At 70.3% G+C, this 14,670-nt stretch overlaps 1 protein-coding gene across 12 annotated transcripts in view; it reads right to left on the minus strand.

The window, feature by feature from the left end:
* Positions 1-1,646: 1,646 nt before the first annotated feature.
* Positions 1,647-14,670, minus strand: part of LOC140902180 (myosin-14-like) — a 50,270-nt gene continuing 37,246 nt past the window's right edge. For 7 of the 12 annotated variants that reach the window (XM_073321983.1, XM_073321984.1, XM_073321974.1 and 4 more), the window contains 13 exons: positions 14,186-14,338; positions 12,575-12,823; positions 12,042-12,254; positions 10,961-11,173; positions 10,724-10,885; positions 10,196-10,324; positions 9,787-9,875; positions 9,253-9,376; positions 8,469-8,677; positions 7,517-7,625; positions 6,013-6,185; positions 4,552-4,575; positions 1,647-3,529 (listed from right to left, as the gene is read on the minus strand). In XM_073321983.1, coding sequence (XP_073178084.1) covers positions 3,379-3,529; positions 4,552-4,575; positions 6,013-6,185; positions 7,517-7,625; positions 8,469-8,677; positions 9,253-9,376; positions 9,787-9,875; positions 10,196-10,324; positions 10,724-10,885; positions 10,961-11,173; positions 12,042-12,254; positions 12,575-12,823; positions 14,186-14,338 — 1,998 coding nt within the window. In that variant the 3' untranslated portion in view covers positions 1,647-3,378. The remainder of the gene's footprint in view (positions 3,530-4,551; positions 4,576-6,012; positions 6,186-7,516; positions 7,626-8,468; positions 8,678-9,252; positions 9,377-9,786; positions 9,876-10,195; positions 10,325-10,723; positions 10,886-10,960; positions 11,174-12,041; positions 12,255-12,574; positions 12,824-14,185; positions 14,339-14,670) is intronic. The other 5 variants (XM_073321977.1, XM_073321976.1, XM_073321975.1 and 2 more) reach the window with 1 other exon arrangement.

Here is a 14,670-nt window from a genome sequence, read left to right on the forward strand (position 1 = left end):
GCTTGGGGAAGATCACAACACTGGGGAGTGATGTCGCAGGGCACTGCTAGGGGAAGCTCACAGCACTGGAAGAGGTGTCGCAGGGCACTGCTGGGGAAAGATCACAGCACTGGGGAGAGGTGCCACGAGCACTGCTGGGGGAAGATCACAGCATTTCCGGAAGGTGCCACTAGGCACTGCTAGGGGAAGCTCGCAGCTGTGGAATCCCCATCTCTTCTCCAGCCCTGAACCAGGGGGACGGGCTGGCCCGGGGGGCAAGGAATGGGGCATGGGGGTTTCCCCTCTAGGGGACGCCGGCCCCCCTTAGCAGCCATGTTTCCCCCACACTGTCAGAGCTGGACCCTGGCTCTCGGGCGGGGGGAGCCGCCAGCGGGGGGGCCCCTCCCCATTGCCGTCACACATGCGGCAGGCCCATAGCCCCCTTCTCTCTGCACCCCTAGGAGCAGCGCCCCCTGCAGCCTGGCCCTGGACACGGCCTCCCCCCCTCGCCAACCCCTGCAGCCCCCCCGTGAGGACGATGCATCCGCCCACAGCAACCCCTCCACCCCAGCCGGGACCAGAGGAAAAAGGAACAGCACCAGCGAGAAACAAGGCGCCAGGACTCCTGGGTTCTCCGCAGCCGGCTGCGCTGGGGGGCGGGGCTAGGATCCAGGACTCCTGGGTTCTCTCCCGGGCTCTGGGAGGTGTTGTACCCCCTGCGGTACCTTTGGGGACCCCTGTATGAAATGGACATTTCGGGGGGTGCTTGTGGCTGGGTTTCTACACCGGGGGGAGTAACCAGACCCCCCCAGGCACTATCACAGCCAGGGGGCCATGCCCCCTCTGCCCAGCTCCAGCCACACACTGCCCGTGAGGGAGGTGGCACAAGCCGGCGCCACCTCTGCCCCTGGGGTCAGCAAAGAGAGAGGCCCCTGCCCCACCCTCCCCCGCCGGCCCCGTCCTGGACCCGAGAGGGGCTGGGTGCGAGCCCCACGGTGCCCCAGGGCTCCAGCAGCTTCTCCCTTGGCCTTGCCCCGCTAGTCCCCAGGGAAGAAACCACCTGCTCTCCTCCGGCCAGAGAGCAAAAGCCGGGCAATAGAGCAAGGGTTGGGGGCAGGGAGGGCGTATGGGCTACAGTGACAGGGGCCAGCAGGATGGAGCCAGGAGTCCTGGGTTCTCTCCTGGGAGGGGAGTGGGATCTAGTGGTTAGAGCGGGGGGGGGGGGGCCTGGGAGCCAGAACTCTTGGGTTCTCTCCTGGGAGGGGAGTGGGATCTAGTGGTTAGAGCAGGGTGGGGGCTAGGAGCCAGAACTCCTGGGTTCTCTCCTGGGAGGGGAGTGGGATCTAGTGGTTAGAGCCGGGGGTGGGGGGAGGCTGGGAGCCAGGACTCCTGGGTTCTCTCCCCGGCTCCTCCCCTGCAGAAACACCCTGCGCTAAGATTGCAACTTTTGTCTTTGCCTCCAGCGGCTGCAGTGGGGCCCACGCCGGGTGCCAGGGGTCCTAGCTGAACTCGGCTCCCCTGGAAACGCCGTGAGGGGCAGGCCCCAGCTTTTAACCCCACCACGCTCCAAGGTGGGGGTGTCAATAAACCACCCCCTTCTCTCCGCATCTCCTGCGTGCGTCTTGCTTGCCCGCCGCGCCTGGCCCCACCAGACAGCCACGCGTGGGGAAACTCGAGATGAACTTTAATAGAAGACACAAACGGGGCGGGGGAGGAGGGGGGAACAAAAAGCAAACAGAACCCACCAAACCCCCCATGTCCTCCCCCAGCCAGCGCCCAGACCCAGCCCAACCCTACCCAGCCTGGCCAGGGGATGAAAACACCCCCCGAAGTCCCCAAGGGTTTTTCCTACCCCCCCCAGGCCACAAGCCAACCTTACAAGCCCCCCCGCCCCAAATCACTGTGCAGAGAGAGAATAAAATGGGGTGGGGCTAGGATGGGCAGGATCCAACCTGGGAGAGGTGGCGACCCCCACAGCCAAAGGCCAAGAGACACTAGGAAAAGGGGGCCGGGGGCAGGGATTTGGTGACCCAGAGTTTGCTGAAGGGGGGGGGGAGTGGAGGTGAGGGCTCAGCAAAGAGTTTCCATCTCTCCTGTGGGCGTTGGGGGCTCAGTAGGGGTCCCGGCCTGTGTTAGCCGTAACCCTACGGGGGCCCGCGTGTGTTTACTCTGAGATGCTGAGATGTGGGGAAACTCAGAGGTCCCGATCCTCAAAGGGGCAGAATGCGGGGCGAGATGGTCCTGGGGTCCAGGCTGAGGGACAGGGAGGGGGCGGGATACCGGGGTAGCTGGGCCCAGGGGTGGCTCCGGAGGGCGGGGGGGGAGGATATTGGGGTAGATGGGCCTGGGGACAACTCCAGAGGGCTGGGGGGGCAGGATACAAGGGTAGATAGGCCCGGCGGTGGCTCCGGAGGGTGGGGGAGGCGGGATACCGGGGTAGATGGGCCCGGGGGTGGCTCCGGAGGGTGGGGGAGGCAGGATACCGGGGTAGATGGGCCTGGGGGTGGCTCTGGAGGGCAGGGGAGACAGGATACCGGGGTAGATGGGCCCAGGGGTGGCTCTGGAGGGCAGGGAGGGGGTAGCTGGGCCCGGGGGGTAGCTCACTGGTGTAACCGCAACAGCTCTGTGCAGAGGCCTCAGCCCTGCAGAAACCCAACCCCCTGGAGGGGCAAAGTCGGGTCCCAGCTGCCGCTAAAGCCAATGAGAGCCCAGGGTGCCCCTGAGGGCCAGGCCAGAGGCTGGGGCACCCCCGCGGGAGGAGCAGGACCCAGCAGCTGGGGGTGACACACACGCCATGTGAGGGGTCTCGCTGTGGGGCCCGGGACTGACTCTGAGGGGGAGTTCGGCCCCCTGGAGCCCATTAACCCTTCAGTGCCTGATACTTCCAGGGCGTAGGGTGTGGGGGGCACCCGAGGCCAGTCCCACCCCACAGGGGAGCACAACAGAGGGGAAGGGGGGAGGAATGTGCCCAGCCTGCCCCTCTAGTCCTGGAGCTGAACAGACAGGGGGCAGGGTGGGTAACTGGGTCAGGGGGGTATCCCAGGCTGGGGGGAGGGTGCTGGGTCTGGGGGGGATCCCAGGTTGGGGTGCTGGGGATGGGGGCAGGGGATCCCAGTCCAGGGGGAGTGCTGGGTCGGGGGCGGGGGGAAGAGATACCAGTAGGGGGGACCATTGCTGTGCCCCCCGGCGCTAGGACCCTGGTGTGGGGCAGGGGGGTTATTTCATAGGGGATCCAGTTAGGGCTGCAGCCGCCCCCCCAGGCCCCCCCCTAAAGTGCTGGCTGATATGCGAGCAGACCCCAGCATGGGGGGCTGGGATAGGGCCCAAGGCGCAGTGCTGAGCCTGGCTTCGTCGCTGTGCCAGTGGGCCCCATCTACACACCCCCAGTCCCGGGGCCCCTCACGGGGCGGGGGGCTCGGCCGGGGGGGGCTGCGGCTGGTGGTCGGGGTCCGGGGTCCCTGCGTCGGGCCCGTCGGCCTCATCGTCTGAGACGCCCTCCAGCCGGAAGACCTGACGCACCGTGCGGGTGGTGAATGTCAGGGGGGTGCGTCTGGGAGGGAAAGAGGGGTCAGTATGGGCCATGGCCCCCCCACAGCACCCCCCGCCTGCCCCCACGGCGGGCCCCAAGTCAGCGCCCCTGCCGTGGCCCCTAGGTCACCTCCCTAGGGCCCCCAACAGCCAACACCCCTACCCTGACCCCCATGGTGCCCCCCCGCTCCCACAGCACCCCCACAGCAAACGCCCCACCCCCATCAACCTATGGGACCCCCCACAGCCAACACCCCACCTGACCCACATGGCACCCCCCTGCTCCCACAACCAAGGCCCTGACCCTCTATCAACCCATGGGGCCCCCCACAGCCAGCACCCCAGGTTCAACCATGCCTCCCTAGTCCCACAGGGTCCCCCCCGTCACCCTCTGAATCCCCCCACAGAGAGCACCCCCACCTTGCTCCCCACGGTGCCCCCAGTACCCCCCACAACCAGCAGCGCCCTTCCTGAAGACCCCGCAACCAATACCCACACCCCCCCCGGCACCTCGGCCCCTTGCCGGAAGAGACTGGAAATGACACACTCTGCCCCACACGCCCCCCGGCAGCCCCCCACCCAGAGCTCAGTGCAGCAGCAACGTCACGCAGCAGAGCCTCGGGATGCGGGACACGAGCGACCCCCGACGCCAGTAACTGCCCCCCACCAGCCGGGAGCCAACGCCTGGGACTGCACGGCGGGTGGTGGGTGGGGGAGGGGAAGAGAACTGGGGGGAGGGGGGGCTTCCTGAGCTCAGAGGGGTGGGCCGAGGGGGAGCTCGGACAGGGGAACCCCATGTGGGGGCAGAAGGAGTTCGAGGGGGGGCCGCTGGTCAGGGGAGGAGAGTTTGGATGGGGGGACTCCAGGAGGGGGCAGAGGGAGCTCAGAGGGGGATCGCCGTCCCAGTCGATGGCTCAGCCCCTCCCCCCCCACCCACAAGCAGCACCCCCCGCCCCCAGCCGCGGGGCGCCGGGAGCAGGGACTGCCACACAGCACACAGGGCTGGCAAGTCGGGGGGCAGCGGGAGCTGGGGGGGTCACGTACTTGCGCTGGAGACGCTCCAACTTGCTGGGGGGTCGGAAGAGAGAGAAGGAAACAGGAGAGACGGAGAAAGTGAGAGAGAGACAGAGACAGAGACCGCCCCAGCCACGGAGAGATGGGGGCTAGTGGACACAGCAGGCGGGGTGGGCTGGGAGCCCGGACTCCTGGGTTCTCTTCATACTCTTCTGCAGGTCCCACGCCCATCCCCGTGCCTCAGTTTCCCCTCCTGTGCTGAACTATTGCGCTGCGCATAGATGCCTTTCACTTGAGCCCTGGTGGCGCTGCCTGGCTAACACCCTTCTCCAGCATCAGCTGGCCCCAAGCAGCACATGCCCACCCCCACCGCCCCGTCCCCAAGAGCCAGACCGACCCCCATCCCTAGGGGGGATGTCTGGGGCACGGCGGGAAGAGCTCTGGGGTCAGACGTGTGGGGCAGGACTCATCTGTGGGGAAGGATTTAGATGGGTGCCCTGCGGCCATGTGGGGAGAGCCGGGTTCGATCCCCCCCCCGCCAGCCCCACAAGGGGAGCCGGGTTCCAACCCCCTCTGTAGGACCCAGACCCCCTAGAGCAGCTAGGTTCAAACTCCCTCCCCCCGGCCCCGGAGGGCTCGTCCTCCAGTTCACTGCAACCTGCAGGTGCCCCTTGCGATGAAGTGGGACCGTTCTTAATGTTTCCTCTGAATAGTGTGGGGGTGCCTCAGTTTCCCCTATGCAGTTCTTAAGTATCTAGGGGGTGGGATAAGGGTGTATGATCATTGCAGAGCCCTAGAGGGCAGGTGTGTGTAGGGGGTTGGACACAGAGAATGGCTGACACCCTCTTTCCTGGCAACTGATGGCCTGGGCCCTTCCCCCCTGCAAGGTGAGAGCTAAAGGGTTGGAGAACAAAGGAATCAGGTGCCCTCCTGGCCCGGGAAAGGGACAAAGCCCAGAGGAGGAGGGGCTGGAGAGAGTTTCAGTTTGGGGCTGGCTGGGACATGGAGTGAAGGGCAGACGGGGTTGTCTGGCTCACTGCCCCCCAAAATGAACCCGGCTGAGGGGTCTTGTTCTCTGTACCTACAAGCTCTGTGTTAGACCATGTTCCTGTCGTCTAATAAACCTTCTGTTTTATTGGCTGGCTGAGAGTCACGTCTGACTGCGGAGTTGGGGGGCAGGACCCTCTGGCTTCCCCAGGACCCCGCCTGGGCGGACTCGCTGGGGAAGGGCACGGAGGGGCAGAGGATGCTGAATGCTCCAAGGTCAGACCCAGGAAGGTGGAGCCGGGGGAGCTGTGTGTCCTGCAGACAGGCTGCTCCCAGAGAGGAGACTTCCCCAGAGTCCTGACTCGCTTCATGGGGAGCAGGTCCAGAGCATCACCCAGGGACCCCGTGACACCCCCCCACCCCAGTTTCCCCAGCTACAGCCTGGTGCCCCCTGCCCCCCCCAGTACCCTCTGCCCCCCCCCGTGCTCAGCGCCCTCCACTCACCGGAGCCGGTTGCGCAGCACGGTGACCTCGCGGTTCATGGACTCGGCCGACTCGGTGACGTCGTCCAGCTCCCGCTGCAGGCGGCGCCGGCCGGAGTTCGCCCGCGACGCCTCCTCCTCCGCCTCCTCCAGCTGCCGCTTCAGCTGCTTCAGGCGGATGTGGCCCTTCTCCACCTGCCGGCACGGAGCGGGCGGCTCGGCACGGAGCGGGCGGCTCGGCACGGAGCGGGCGGAGCGGGGGCGGGAGCGGGCGGAGCGGGGGCGGGAGCGGGCGGCTCGGCTCCGAGCAGGCGGGGGCAGGAGACTCGGCAGCAGGGGCGGGAGCAGGCGGCTCGGCTCGGAGCTGGCGGGGGCGGGAGGCTTGGCGGGGGCGGGGCGGGAGCGGGCGGCTCGGCGGGGGCGGGGCGCTAGGGCCCGCCTGCCGTAGGGGGTCGGTGGGGGGCTCCGGGCCGCAGGGAGTCCGGGGTGCTGGGCCACACATGCCGGCGCAGGGAAGTTTGGCAGGGGGCCGGCGGGGGGGTGCATTGTGCTGCGAAGGGCCGAGCAGGGCAGGGCTGGCAGGGGGCGCCATGGGGCAGGGCAGGGGGTCAGTGGCGGGTGCTGTGCTGCGAGAGAGGGGGAGTGCCATGGCACAAAGGGCTGAGAAGGCCATGGGGCAGGGGGGGCCGTGGGGCAGGGTGGGGGGCTGTCAGGGGGTGCTATGGGGCAGGGCAGAGATTGCCGGGAGGGGCGCCGTGGGGCAGGGCAGGGCGGTGGGGGATGCAGAGGGCAGGGCAGGGGGCTGGGGGAGACGTGTAGGCTGGGGCAGGGGGCTGGGGGGGTTCCGGTGGGCGGGGCTGGGGGGGTTCCGGTGGGCGGGGCTGGGGGGACGCATGGGATGGGGGAGGGGGAGGGGGCCGGGGAGCGCCAGGGGGCGGGTCAAGGGGCCGGAGGCGGATGCGTGGGGTGGCACAGGGGGCTGGGGGAGGATGCGTGGGCTGGAGCAGGGGGCAGGGGTTGCAGGGAAGCAGGGGTTGCCGGGGGGTGGGCGGGGGGGCGCCGGGGGGCAGGGCAGGGCAGGGGTTGGCAGGGGGTGGGCGGGGGGGCGCCGGGGGGGCAGGGCAGGGCAGGGGTTGGCAGGGGGTGGGCGGGGGGGCGCCGGGGGGGCAGGGCAGAGGGCTGGGGAGGGCAGGGGGCGGGGGGGGCAGGGGCGGGGCAGGGGGCGGGGGGGGCAGGGCGGGGGAGGGCAGGGCAGGGCGGGGGAGGGCAGGGGGCGGGGCAGGGGGCGGCGGGGGGGCAGGGGGCGGCGGGGGCAGGGCAGGGGGCGGGGCAGGGGGCGGCGGGGGGGCAGGGGGCGGCGGGGGCAGGGCAGGGGGCAGCAGGGGGGCAGGGGGCGGGGGGGGGAGGGCAGGGCAGGGCAGGGCGGGGGCGGGGGGGGCAGGGGCGGGGCAGGGGGCGGGGGGGGGCGGGGCGGGCAGGGCGGGGGAGGGCAGGGCAGGGCGGGGGAGGGGGGGGCAGGCCCGTACCTGGTCCTTGAACTGGTCGGCGCTCCGGCGCTCCTCCTCCACCTGCAGCACCACCTCCTTCAGCCGCTTCTCCGCCCGGCGCACCAGCTTCCCCGACAGGATCCGCTCCCTGAGCCGGGGGGCAGGCCGGGGGTCAGCTCCCGGGGGGTGCGCCACACCCAGAATCCCCCGGGGCAGCCACCTCCCTTCTCTGACCCCCGGTGGCTTCTGGGTAGACAAACGCCAGGCCCCACGCCCAGCCCTGGCCATAGCTCTTGCCCCGGGGCATGCTGGGTAGTCCGGCCCCCTGGTCCCACAGCAGTGGGTTGTGCCCCGGGGCATGCTGGGTAGTCCGGCCCCCTGGTCCCACAGCAGTGGGTTGTGCCCCGGGGCATGCTGGGTAGTCCGGCCCCCTGGTCCCACAGCAGTGGGTTGTGCCCCGGGGCATGCTGGGTAGTCCGGCCCCCTGGTCCCACAGCAGTGGGTTGTGCCCGGGGCATGCTGGGTAGTCCGGCCCCCTGGTCCCACAGCAGTAGGTTGTGCCCCAGGGCATGCTGGGTAGTCCGGCCCCCTGGTCCCACAGCAGTGGGTTGTGCCCCGGGGCATGCTGGGTAGTCCGGCCCCCTGGTCCCACAGCAGTGGGTTGTGCCCCGGGGCATGCTGGGTAGTCCGGCCCCCTGGTCCCACAGCAGTGGGTTGTGCCCCGGGGCATGCTGGGTAGTCCGGCCCCCTGGTCCCACAGCAGTGGGTTGTGCCCCAGGGCATGCTGGGTAGTCCGGCCCCCTGGTCCCACAGCAGTGGGTTGTGCCCCGGGGCATGCTGGGTAGTCCGGCCCCCTGGTCCCACAGCAGTGGGTTGTGCCCCAGGGCATGGTGGGTCGCTGGTTCCCAGGCTCTGCTCCTCCACCCCCACCCTGCTACGCGCTATCTCAGAGTCTGGGTAACCCCCCCAGGGGCCTGGCCCCAGGGGTCACCTGGACTCCTGCTCCAGCTGCTCCTCCAGCTGGGCCACCTTGGCCTCCAGGGTGGCGATGGTCAGCTTGTGCTTGGCCTTGACGGAGGAGTCCAGCTCGCCCAGCTTGGCCCGCAGCTCCTTGTTCTGCCGCTCCAGCTGCTGCCGGGCGTTCTCCGCCTTCTGCGAGAAGCTGCGCTCGGCCCCTAGCTCCGTCGTCAGTGTCTCCACCTGCGGGGGGGCGGGGGCGGGTCACGGGGCGCCTGGGACCCCCTGCCCCAGCGGGCGCTTCCCCTGGCAGTCAGTGCTGGCCCCGAAGCCCTAGGGTGGCACAAGGGGGCGCTGGGCTGCGGGAGCAGGGCGGGGGCTCAGCGGGGGGCACTGGGCTCGGGGGAGTGGGGTGCGGACTCCACGGGGGGTGCTGGGTTGCAGGGAGCGGGGCGGGGGCTCAGTGGGGGGCGCTGGGCTGCGGGGAGCGGGATAGGGGCTCAGCGGGGGGCGCTGGGCTCGGGGGAGTGGGGTGGGGGACTCCACGGGGGGTGCTGGGCTGCGGGGAGCGGGGCAGGGGCTCAGCGGGGGGCGCTGGGCTCGGGGGAGTGGGGTGGGGACTCCACGGGGGGTGCTGGGCTGCGGGGAGCGGGGCGGGGGCTCAGCGGGGGGGCGCTGGGCTGCGGGGAGCGGGGCGGGGGCTCAGCGGGGGGCGCTGGGCTGCGAGGAGCGGGATAGGGGCTCAGCGGGGGGCGCTGGGCTGTGGGGGGCAGAAGGGAGCTCGCGGGGGAGGCTGCGGGGTTCTCAACACCCCCCACCTGCAGGCTCAGCTTGCGGTAACGGTCGTTCAGCAGCTCCCCGTTGCTCTGCTCCTCGTCCAGCTCCTCCTCCAGCTGCCCGATCCGGGCCTCCAGGTGCCGCTTCTCGTCCAGCAGCGCCGACCTGTGGGGTGGGGTGGGGCTGGGCTAAGGAGGGCTGGGGGCCGGGGCAGGGGCGGCTCTGGGGCGAGCAGCTCCTGGTCCGTGCCCAGGATACGGGTGCTCGCAAGGGGGCCCGGGTGGGGAATGGGGCAGTGGGTGGGGCAAGTGAAAGGATGGCGTGGGGTTTGGACATGGCATACATGGGGGCATGGCTAGGGCAGGGAGGGGGGCAGGGACAGGGGGCGGGGCCCATGGCAGCAGGAGGTGGAGCTCGCAACAAGCCAGAGGCAGGGGAGGGAGGGGGCGGGGCCCGCCACGGGCAGGGGGGCGGGGCCTGCCACGGGCAGGGGGGGCGGGCTTTATGCAGCGGGCAGGGCCCAGGGCCCTCCTCATCAGCAGGGGCGGAGCCAAGGCAGTGGGCGGGGCACTCACTTGCCGCTCACGCCATTGGCCAGCTCGTCGGCCAGGTCGTCACGCTCCTGCTGCGTCTGCCGCTTGGCTCGCTCCGCTGCCGCCAGCTCCTGGAACCGGTGGGGGAGGGGTCAGAGGCAGCGGGGTCCTGGCTGGGCTCGTCAGGCGTTGACACCCCCCCACAGCGCATACCCGCCCCCACCACAATAGCTCCACCCCCTCACCTCGCATAGCGGCAGTAGCCCCCGCCCCAATTGAAATAGCCCCACCCCCTCTCCTCCTGCAGTAGCTCCGCCCCCAAATGAAAGAGCCCCACCCCCTCACCTCCTGCAGCTGCAGTAGCTCCGCCCCCAAATGAAAGAGCCCCACCCCCTCACCTCCTGCAGCTGCAGTAGCTCCGCCCCCAAATGAAAGAGCCCCACCCCCTCACCTCCTGCAGCTGAAGTAGCTCCGCCTCCAAGTTTTTCAGCTTCTTCTCGTTCTCCCTGGACTGTTGGAAGATTTCCTCGCGGGACGTGCGCGACTCCTCCACCTCCCGCCACAGCTCCTTCATGTGGGCCTGCGGGGGATGGGTTGAGAGCAAGCAAGAGACTCCCTCCCCCGGATGCCGGGGTCCTGTAATGCAGGGTAATCCCGGCTCCTGGGCGCCCGGACGCCAGGGTCCCATAACACAGGGTAAGCCCCACTCCTGGGCACCCGGTTGCTGGGGTCCCATAGTGCAGGATAAGTTCCACTCCTGGGGCACCTGGACACCGGGGTTCCATGACACAGGGTAAGGTCCACCCCCAGAGCGCCCGGACACCAGGGTCCCGTAACACAGGAGGAGGAAAAGCAGGATACTCCAGCTCCCAACACGCACTGCTCCCCTTGTGGCTTCCCCCGTGGCACAGCTGGGCGCCCGAGGCCCCTCCCGCAGCCCCCCAGGTCCCTCCCCCTGGCCCCAAGCCACGCCCCCCACCTGCAGTTTGCGGAGCTGCTTGACGGCCTCTTCGCGCCCCTTGTTGGCGGCGTCGATCTGCCCCAGCACCTCCTGCAGGTCCAGCTCCAGCTTCTTCCGCGCCGCCACCACCTGGGCCCGCTGCTTCCGCTCGCCGTCCAGCTCCTGCTCCAGGTCCCGCACCTGGGGGGGGGCAGGGGTCAGCCACGGCCAGCGCCCGCCCTGCCCCCGCCAACCTGCCGGCCCCGGCACACCCACCTGCTTGGAGAGCAGCTTCTTCTTCTCGTCGTTGGTGTCGTCGCGGCTCTGCAGGTCCCGCTCGTGCTGCGCCTTCATGGCCTGCAGGGTCACCTCCAGCCGCAGCTTCCCGTCCTCCGTGGCCTGCAGCTCGTCCTCCAGCTCCTCCAGCTGCGCCCGCATCTCCTGCACCTGCTGCTCCAGGGCCTGCTTCGACCGCTCCAGCTCGTGGACCTGCAGGAGGGCACGGACCAGGGTTCCCAGCGTGCACCGGGCCACCGTCCCCGCTGCACCGCGCCAGAGCCCCCGGCATGCACCGCGCCACCGTCCCCGCTGCACCGCGCCAGGGCCCCTGGCATGCACCGCGCCACCTTCCCCGCTGCACCGTGCCACCGTCCCCGCTGCACCGCGCCAGGGCCCCTGGCATGCACCGCGCCACCTTCCCCGCTGCACCGTGCCACCGTCCCCGCTGCACCGCGCCAGGGCCCCTGGCATGCACCGCGCCACCTTCCCCGCTGCACCGTGCCACCGTCCCCGGCATGCACCGCGCCACCGTCCCCGCTGCACCGCGCCAGGGCCCCCGGCATGCACCGCGCCACCATCCCCGGCACGCACCGCGCCAGGGCCCCCGGCACGCACCGCGCCAGGGCCCCCGGCATGCACCGCGCCAGGGCCCCCGGCATGCACCGCGCCACCTTCCCCGCTGCACCGCGCCAGGGCCCCCGGCACGCACCGCGCCACCGCACCCGGCACGCACCGCGCCAGGGCCCCCGGCATGCACCGCGCCAGGGCCCCCGGCACGCACCGCGCCACCTTCCCCGCTGCACCGCGCCAGGGCCCCCGGCACGCACCGCGCCACCGCACCCGGCACGCACCGCGCCAGGGCCCCCGGCACGCACCGCGCCACCGCACCCGGCACGCACCGCGCCACCGCACCCGGCACGCACCGCGCCAGGGCCCTCCCGGACACATACCGCTGTGTTACACCCCACACCCCTCCCCGAGCTGGGGAGAGAACCCAGGACTCCTGACTCCCAGCCCAGGCCCCCCTCCCCACGCCGAGGTGGGGGCGGAACCCAGGCGTCCGGGCGGGGCTCCTTACGTTCTTGCCGACGTCGTCCTTGGAGCTGACCAGGTCATCCAGCTCGGCCCGGAGCTGCTTGTTCTGCCGGTCCAGCTCCTCCCGCAGCTCCAGCGCCTCCTCCAGGGCCCGGCTCAGCGACAGCACCTTGGTCTCCTTCTCCCGGGCCTCGGCCTCGGCCCGGTCCCGCTCCTCCGCATGGCGCGACGACACCAGCTTCTCCTCTGCCAGCATCTGCCGGGGGGCCAGAGCGTCGTGGGGGGGCCTGGGCAGGCTGGGGGGCCGGAGTGTGGGGAGTAGGGTTGGGGAGGATCAGTAGCAGTGGAGGGTTTGTGGGTGGGGTTGGGGGCAGCGTGGGAGGAGAATGGGGGAGGGAGGCAGTGGGGGGGCAGCAGCTGCAGGGGGCTGGGGGGAAGCAGGGCTGGGGAGTATGGGGGAGGGGAGCAGTGGCTGGTGGGGACAACGGGGGGGTCAGGAGCAGTGGGGGGTCAGCAGTGAGGAGCAGTGGGGGTGGGAGCAGTGGGGGGAGCAGGGGTGGGGAGCAGCGCCCTCACCTGGTCGAACTTCTTCTGCCGGCGCTCCAGGTTGGCCACGGCCTGGCGCTGCTGGCCCAGCTCCAGGCTGGCATCGTCCAGCTCCTGCTGCAGCCGCGCCCGGCTCTTCTCCAGCTTCTCGGCCGCCTGCGCCTTCTCCTCCCAGCGCTGCCCCAGCAGCTCCAGCTCCCGGGCCGCCCGCCGCCGGGCCTCCTCCAGCGCCTCCGCCGTGCCCGCGTCCTCCTCCAGCTTCCGCCGGGCCTCCGCCACCTGCCGGCAGCAGGGTCAGCCGGCGCGCGGGGCCCCCGGCGCCCCCGGAATCCCCCACCCCGGAGCCGGCCGGCCCCTGGCGCCCCCGGAATCCCCCACCCCGGAGCCGGCCGGCCCCCGGCGCCCCCGGAGTCCCCCATCCCGGAGCCGGCCAGCCCCCGGAATCCCCCACCCCGGAGCCGGCCGGCCCCCGGCACCCCCGGAATCCCCCACCCCGGAGCCAGCCGGTCCCAGGACACGCACCCCACCCCAGCCAGCAAATGGTCTCGCCCTTGGGAGATGCTGGGATGCCAGCAGGGACGAAACAAAGAGGGGCTGGGGCAGGAAACACTGCACCCGCTGTGCCAAGCACAGTGCACCAGTGCTTTGCAACCAATGCATCCCCCTCACGGCATCCCCACGCTGCATCCCTACACACTGCACCCCCCTGCACTGCAACCACTAAATCCGGGTCTTGGTGCCCACTGCATCCCCCCACATGGCACCCGCTGCACCTTTCACACTGCGCTCACTGCACCAGTGCTGGGCACCCACTATGTCCCCATGCTGCACTCACTGCTCCTCCACGCTGCACCAGCCACTCTGCCAGTGCCTGGCACCCACTGCAACCCCCTTCACTGTATCCCCACACTGCGCCCACTGCACCCCCCCACACTGCAACCATTGCACCAGCACTTGGTGCCCACCTCATCCCCTGCACTGCTTCCCCTGCACCAGTGCTGGGCACCCACTGCGTCCCACATTGCGCCCACTGCACCTCCACCCGGCACCAACAACTGTGCCAGTGCCTGGCACTCACTGCATCCCCACACTGCACCCGCTACTCCCCACCCACTGCACCCTGCATACTGCCACACTGCGTCCACTGCACCCCCTTCACTGCAACCACTGCACCAGCACCTGGTGCTCACCTCATCCCTTGCACTGCACCTACTGCACCAGTGGTTGGTGCCCATTGCATCCTGCCACACTGCATTCACCATACTGTGCCCACTGCACCCCTCACATGGCACCCACGGTACCCTTCACACTACATCCCCCACACTGCACCCACTACACCAGTGCTTGGCATCCCCTGCATCCCCTGCACTGCAGTGTCACACGCTGTATCCCCCACAACACACCCACTGTATCCCTCACTCTGCATCCCCCACACTGCACACACTGCCATCATCTGGCACCCACTGCATCCCCACACTGCACCCATGGCACCCCTCACATAGCACCCACGGTGCCCCTCGCACTGCACTCACTGCACCAGCGCTTGGCACCCACTGTATCCCCTGCACCCTCCCACTGCACCCACACAGTTAGCCAGCACCGTGCTTGCTGCACCCCCCTGCGGCACCAGGCCGGGCTCACCTGCTGCTGCAGGCCCTGGACCTGGCGGCTCAGGTTGCCCTTCACAGCCTCCTCCTCCTCCAGCTGCTCCAGCATGGCGCCCTTCTCCTCCTCCAGCTGCCGCACCCGTGAGCTCAGCGCCAGCTTCTGCCGCGTCTCCTCCTGCAGCAGCTCCTGTGTGGGGGGCCACCCCGGGTCAGAGACCCTGCTGCAGGCCCCTCCCCCCCCCGACTCCGGGTCAGAGACCCCACCACAGGCCCCTTCCCCCTCCAACCCTGGGTCAGAGACCCCACCGCAGCCCGACCCTGACCACAGGGCAGAGACCCTACCCAGAGCAGAGACCCCCGCCACAGTCCCCTGCCAGACCCCCAGGCCCAGGGGAAGAGCCGCCCTGTGCCTACCGGACACCACCCTCCCCACACTGCCCAGGCCCTGCTTCCCTGGCGTCACCCCACCTAGCTCCCCTCACCCAGGCCCCATTCCCAGCCCCCTCTTCAGACACTCTG

The sequence above is a fragment of the Lepidochelys kempii genome, chromosome 23 (assembly GCF_965140265.1).
Source record: "Lepidochelys kempii isolate rLepKem1 chromosome 23, rLepKem1.hap2, whole genome shotgun sequence".
Classification (NCBI taxonomy): domain Eukaryota; kingdom Metazoa; phylum Chordata; order Testudines; family Cheloniidae; genus Lepidochelys; species Lepidochelys kempii.